Source organism: Pleurodeles waltl, chromosome 1_1 (assembly GCF_031143425.1).
Source record: "Pleurodeles waltl isolate 20211129_DDA chromosome 1_1, aPleWal1.hap1.20221129, whole genome shotgun sequence".
NCBI classification, from domain to species: Eukaryota; Metazoa; Chordata; class Amphibia; order Caudata; family Salamandridae; genus Pleurodeles; species Pleurodeles waltl.
The window spans coordinates 145,448,074-145,455,491 of record NC_090436.1 but is presented as its reverse complement, the minus strand read 5'-3'; the positions used below and the strand labels follow the sequence as shown (position 1 = coordinate 145,455,491).

Genomic DNA, 7,418 nt, shown 5'->3' with positions numbered 1-7,418 from the left:
GACTGGAACCGGAGCACCCCTGTTCTCCATAGGCGCCTATGTGTTTTGGACCCTCCTTTGACCTCTGCACCTGACCGGCCCTGTGTTGCTGTGGTTTCGGGGTTGCCTTGAACCCCCAACTGTGGGCTGCCTATGTCCAGGAGATTGACTGTAAGTCCTTTACTTACCTTCAAAAACTAACCAAACTTACCTCCCCCAGGAACTGTTGATTTTTGCAGTGTGTCCACTTTTAAAATAGCTTATTCCCATTTTAACCAAAACTGTGTGTACTACTGTTTTAAATCAAAGTTCTATACTTACCTGTGTGACGTATCTTGCATTTTATGTACTTACCTCAAATCTTGAACCTTGTGGTTCTAAAATAAAGAAAATATATTTTTCTATATAAAATCTATTGGCCTGGAGTTAAGTCTTTGAGTGTGTGTTTCTCATTTATTGCCTGTGTGTGTACAACAAATGCTTAACACTACCCTCTGAAAAGCATACTGCTCGACCACACTACCACAAAATAGAGCATTGGTATTATCTCATTTTGCCACTATTAACCTCTAAGGGGAACCCTTGTACTCTGTACACACTATCTCTCACTTTGAGATAGTATATAGAGAGCCAATTTCCTACACTCGAGCTGAGCCAGGGGCAGGCTTCCAGCTCGAGGCTAATTTGAGCTTTCAGTGGCTCGCCCACCTATTACTTCCATAAAACCATCCATGGTTTTTGGTGCAAAGCCTTATTTACTTAAAAGATAAAGGTAGCTAGGACGTTGTGCCAAAAATCTACACCTCCTCGAGACAGGCATAAAGAATGAGTAAACTTTTATTTTCCATAAACGTTTGAAACTTTATATACAGCACTTTACAGAATACATAGAGTGGTCAAAATATTAAACTATGTTAAAGCATAGTATTTGTACAAAAGCGTACCTCTTACACTACAAAAACCTATGCTTGACATCAAACACACACTCCTGTACACTAAAGTGCATGACTGTGTGAACTGCTGCAGGGCAGACAAATGTGCGCCAGTGCAAGGAGCGATAAAACTGGCGTCATATCTTAGCTGATATGGTGCTGTTCTACTCTCTCCTTTGATGCAGGAAAGCAACTTTGGTTACTGTGCTATGTCTCATCAAAGGTTACAAATTTGCCCCTCAATGTTTAATGGCTTACAGGGCTTTTAAAAGTATTTTTTAGCACAACACATTGAGATTTTACCTAGTGCAAACCTTTCCTGGACTGGTAATCATTTTAGAGTGCCTTTCAAAAAAGAATAGCTCTCTGACAACATCAATCTTCCAATGATTCTATGAATTAAAGCCTCTACTGGCTCCAAAGGGGACCTTAGTTTTGCTTATTAACCAAGCATCACCCACACTTATCTTGTTTGGCATATTTTACTATACTGAATTTCAGTGAGCATCTCACAAGCCTGTGCCACATTTCTCATTGTTTCAAGCATGTCATGACATACTGTATGGTACCCTGTCTCATACAGTAAGTGTTATGTATTTGTATGACCTGTCTCTCACACACACACTGCATATCGTTTTTCTGAACATATTACACACAAATATACTCTCTGCATCTTGTTTTTGAAGGCATCTCACATACTAGGCTTTATGTATCTCTTTCTTTCACATCAGGTTTTTCACATTTGTAAAGCATCTGTCTCCAATACACACACACTGTGCATCTCCTTTTGCAAGCATTTCCTACAGAAAGCATATTTCATGTCACGTTTATCTGCATCTTCAGCTTTACAGTTTGTGACCACTCCACACTCATGGCATCCATCTGCACTTATTCTTCCAGCAGATTTGACAGCAAAAGTTAAAAAATGTTTGTTGTGTGTTTTCTTTTGTGCTGCATTTGAGTGCAAACAGTGCCTCAATCTCCAGCTTGCTGCCACAGGCGAGCAAGCAATACAGTTCAGCAGTCTGTGGTTGTATCCTCACTCCCCCTCTTGTGCAATGATAAACCAAATGGCAGCAGAATAATATGTTGAAAATATGATTGACCATGAACACACCATTGTTTAATGGGGAGGCTGGGAATAATAATCAATTTTCCTGGTTCCATATTCCCCACAGCACTGCAGTTATGGTGAGGTAGGTTCTGAGGAAAATTCCTAGAGATTGCCTTCGTGGACCAATGCCGCTGTTGGGAGTCTTATGCAGATTTTAATGCAGTGCTTATTACATAATACTTTCGTTAAAAAAGGGAGAAGCTGGGATTATAAATCTTTTAGTTATTTGGCTAAAACATATACAGAGGATCACATTTAATGGAGTGGTGCAGTCTGCTAATGCTAGTGAATTGCCAACTGGAGGTCTGGTCAAGGATATTTTAATAGCATTGTTTTCAAGTGGTTTCATTCCTTGACATGCCTCTTCTAGAGGCCTGGGGTAGTAGGAGGTTATTGGATGATGGGTACTGTGAGAAATTGGGTTTTTGATTGAGTGAGGTGAAAACTCTTCTAAAGCAACAACCACAATCTTGGTCAGGGTAAACCACAGAAGTCACTAAATTAACCTGTGCTTAACCCTCTGGTAGCTTGCCGCAAAAGCAGCCAGGCTTAACTCACAGGCACTGCGCTACGTATTTATGCAGCACTCAGACTGTAGTAAAGTGAAAACACAAGACAAACCCCATTCCAATTTAGAAAACAAAGTAAAATGTAATAAATAAAATGAGACAAGAATGGCAAACATCCTATCAGTAGAACTGGAGATGTGCAATTATAAAGGTTTAAGTAAAAAAAAGCACCAAGAAGCAGAAAGCTCTAACTGTGGCTATCCGATTGGTAGTCTGGAACAAAGTCATACATTTAGGCTGAACAAGATGGAGTGTGTGACGGATAAAGGGACAAGGTTAGTCCTGCTGGAAAAGGTTACCTCCTCAAACTCATGCGCGCAGAGTTCAACAAATCAGGATTTCATAGGAGGAGCTCAATTAATTCCAGCCAATTGTCCAGGACCTGCGGTGGGGACCTCTTGGGGATCAAAACTCATTCCAGAAGAGACCAGCACGGCTCAGTCAGGTCCAGTTGCAGGACCAGGAAGGGCCAGTTGCAACAGGTCCGTTTGGCAGGTGTAGTGAGGCCCCTGGAGCTTGTTGTGTCCCTGTAACTCATAAAAGGAGGTAAGCCACCTGACGATTAGATGGTCATCTCTCTTTCAAGCAACAAGGCAGGCCTCAAGAAGTAGGGTAGTCTTCTTAAGAACAAGGCAGGCCTCAAGAATCAGGGCAGTCCTCTGGAGAACAAGGCAGGCTTCAAGCAGCAGGATAGTCCTCTGAGAAACAAGGCAAGCCCCAAGCAGCAGGACAGCCTTCTGAGAAACAAGGCAGGCCTCAAGCAGCAGGGCATTCCTCTGATAAACAAGGCAGGCCTCAAGCAGCAGGGCATACCTCTGAGAAACAAGGCAGGCCTCAAGCAGCAAGGCAGTACCCTGGAGTACAAGGCAATCCTTCTGTAGTTTTCCACAGTACCAAGAGTGTATTGAAGAGTTGATCTGAGGGTCCAGTATTTATAGCTGGTGCCAGACTTTGAAGTGGGAGAACTTTCTAGATTTCCCACACATCTGGTTCTGGAATTTCCTTCCTTCTCCTGCCAGATTGCAAGAGAAGTGGGGTGGCAATAGACTGGTGTTAAGTTATTTGTGGGTGTGCTGAGGCAGCCCCTTCAAAATTTAATTGGGCCAGGGAACAGTTCCATCCATCCCATCCTGTCAACACCTAATCACCATTTGTCTTAATGTCTGGGAGGAATACACAAAGGCCAGCTGCTAACTGCATCCAGTTATGTGATCCAGGACACAGGCTGCAGGCACCAAATGGTTAGGACAATAAAATAAATGCCAACTTTCTAAAAGTGGTAGTTTCAGAATTTAAGCTTAAAATACAACTTTAATATTAAAACTGAGTTTAAATTACAATTCTTTAGGCACCAAATGTAACCTTCTTACCTGTTCCCCATTGAAGTTATCACTTATTAAAAGTAAGTGACCCAATAGTATCCAATTGGAGAGGCAAGCCTTTCAGTAGTGAAAAATAAATTTAAGAGTTTTTCACTACCAGGACACGTAAAACTTAAAACCATATGGGCAACAGTTTAAATACATTCCACCCCACCTTATTGGCTATCCTAGGGGTGACATATGAATTAAAAATGAAAGTTTAGGCCTGGAAAAAGGTTTACTTTGCCAGGTTGAAATGTCAATACAGACTGCAGAGCCAGGTAAGAGACGTATTGGAAAGGGCTGCTTATAAGGGTGGCATAATAAGTGCTGCAGGCCCACTAGTGGCATTTAATCTACAGGCCCTGTGGACACATAGTACCACTTTACAGGGGACTTTTAAGTAAATAAATTGTACCACTGGTTATCAGTAGTAAAGTGCACAGAGTCCTTATGGCCAACAAAATAAGGTTCAGAAAACAAGAGGGGGAAAAAGGCAAAAAGTTTCAAAGTGACTCTGCATTGAGGATCAAGTACAACAGATACTTATTGGTGTCCCATTGCCTAGACACTCTTAAATTCCAATTCACTAAGCCTTGATACAACTCACTCTTAAAGAGTTGCAACAGTGGGTAGTCAAGGTTTCGTTGAGATAATAGAGGGATGGTGACTTCCTTATAGCATGATACATTAATCATACACATAATTTAATGATTGATATAGCTTTGTCTTTGAAAAGACTTATTGTGGAGAATGATGGCATGGAATGAAACCTCAAAAATGGGCACAGAGACACACACAAGACACCATTGCTCGCTACCAAGAAATTGACCATTTTCTACCCCTACCTTGGTTAACTGTATTATCATGTATGTTTAAGTACTCTTGAAGGCCAGAACTTGCAGTCATATTTTGAAAAAATGTTTTCAAGCGAGAGAGTTTTTTGACATAGATTGAGGGCCTACAACAGGTCGGTCCTTAGTTATCCCACTATAATTTTTTGAGGCTGAGAGAAACTTCATTGGCCTCCACCGATAGAAAACTTGGTTAAGGTCACTTATGTCCCAGAAAAGACTGGATCATGCCATATACAACATATATAAAGAGATGATGGAATAATTTGACATACAGACAATAGCAAATTAATTTGTCCTTCACACTGAGTGGCACAAGAAAATATTTATTTTTTCAAACATAATTTCGGGATTTTATTATAACTGCCTGCAGCAGAAAGAATGGTTTCTGATTAATCCACTTGCTTTTTGAGGTTTATGATTGTTCTTCCTTTTTCACCCTCCCACTTTGTTGCATAAAGAAGCAAGTATCCTGTTTTTTCACATATTTTCACTTTTTTCTTGCTGTTGCACTTCAGAACTACGTGACAGTATACATTTATTCAGAACTAGGTGACAGTATACATTTATTGAAGCCTGCTGCTGTTAGGCAACTGGCACCTTCTATAGCAGAGGTCTTCGAACTGGAGGGCAGGCCCCCCTAAGGGGAGCCTCAAGTGATCCCAGGGGTGGGTGCCAGACTCTGGCTAAAAGAAGCATTATACAGATAACAGGCCTTTGTTTTAAGCAGAAGCATGTTATTGCATTTTTAAAAAGGTAACCGTACTTAAATGCAATGTTTGAATAGGTCTAGAGATATTTAAACATTGCCATCTTTATAAAATAATTGTGAAAAAATCTGAAGGGGGGCCCAGTGATTTTTATTTTTCAACTGGGGGGCGCAGCATTAAAATGTTTGGAGACCACTGTTCTATAGGGTCAATCAAAAGTCCTCGAGGTGCCTGTCCGCCCCAGAAATGTAGTGTCTCATACATCCCTGAAATAATAATTAATCAGAAAAATCTCTCTCAGTTCCACAGATGTGTAAAAAAAATGAGAGTCCTGTAACGCTTTAAAGATATGAGTGTCACAATTGAAACTGGGACATTTGGCAGCTACGCTCCAAAGTATCGAACGAAAATGTAATGGAAAAGACTGGCGTGTCAAATAACATACGTTTCTCGTAACACCACCCAGAATGCTTCTGAAGGGCCTTGGAATGACCTTTGCTCTTGACGGAGGAACAAGGACAACACGGTGGCTACTCGTGTCAGAACTGTTTGGAAAGGGGAGTTCAGTTAAGTAGGTTAAAGGTCTAGAGCTCGTTCCCAATTGCTAACAGATTAGAAACACATAGAGTACCTTGGGAGACAAGCTCTAAAGTCGATAAATATGGCGACCATCTTAAGATGTCAAGACAGTTGTGAGAACAGACTGAGCAAGTAAGACATCAGTATCTTAAACGCGAAATTTTTGTCCACTTTTGTAAATCGGAACGTATTATGTACGTCCCGTTACAATTACTTTTTACTACCGTCAGTTAAAAAAAAAAAATAAAGATGATTTTTGGAATAATAATTGTAATAACGAATAGAGTATGTGTAAAATTTTGTTTTAGAAAAACTCAACGTTTTAATATTCAGTTTCGACCCTGAACCTTCATTTGCCAGTTATGTAGCCCTCGCCGTTTCAAGATGGCGGGCGCGCCGCCGGGCCTGTGAGCGGGACTTGCCTACAGGCAGGGAGAGGCTGAAGGGAGGGAGAGAGAAGTCATTCTGCACACGCTGGTTTAGCTGTTTGGCACCGTGCGCGGTTTTCGTCCACCTTCGCAGTGAGACTGAACGAAGCAGCAACGACGCCATGGCTCTCCTGAGAGGTACGGATAGTTAGTGCATATTTACTCCCTTTTGCAAGGTAACCGGGTAAGCGCGCCTGCCCCTTGCCTAGTAAACGCGCTCAGTAGGATCATTTATCCTGCGCGTGCTCGCATTACCGCCAGTGACCGTTTACACAGCATTCTCCCCTCTTTAACCCTAGTCAGTCTTTTAAATGGAAATATAGAAGTGCTGGTACTCGCTGTCCAGAGTACCGGTTTGCTCTTGTCAGTTTCAAATTAAAGACTTGCAAGTACTCAGTAGTGGAGAGTACCGTCCTATCTATATTACTGGCACTAGTAAGGACTTATGCCTTTCGTGTGATCCTAGCTGTCACAGCATTTTTTACGTTCATGCACACATCCAACCCATATTCATTACCAGTCCATTATATTTCGTAGAGTATGACCACTTTTATGTAATGTTCATTCCTTCATGGCAAGTCTTTCAATATAGTTCAATATAGTTCCAATTGTAACTTCAGCATCCAAGCCAAGCCTCTCGGCATCCAAGCTAAGCAAACACTTGTTTCGTCAGGGAAATATCCCAAAAGACTTCATCAGGGCTGTAATTATACATAAGATAATACAAAGCTTAATAATATATCATGTCATCACTTTAACCCTTGTTACCCCTTTGTGTGAATTTGTGAAGATCAGTATATTTCATATGGCCATCTTGTTATTCCCTTCTTTGTGAATAGGGTGATTAGCTTCTATTAAGTTTTTATATCCAAATCCTTATGTAATCATATTT

The 7,418-nt window shown here is 41.1% G+C and overlaps 1 protein-coding gene across 1 annotated transcript in view; it reads left to right on the top strand.

Annotated features, from left to right (window-relative positions):
* Positions 1–6,165: 6,165 nt before the first annotated feature.
* Positions 6,166–7,418, top strand: part of ACAA2 (acetyl-CoA acyltransferase 2) — a 128,523-nt gene continuing 127,270 nt past the window's right edge. The window contains exons 1-2 of the mRNA XM_069219214.1: positions 6,166–6,230; positions 6,459–6,664. Of these exons, the coding sequence (XP_069075315.1) occupies positions 6,181–6,230; positions 6,459–6,664 (256 nt within the window). The 5' untranslated portion in view covers positions 6,166–6,180. The remainder of the gene's footprint in view (positions 6,231–6,458; positions 6,665–7,418) is intronic.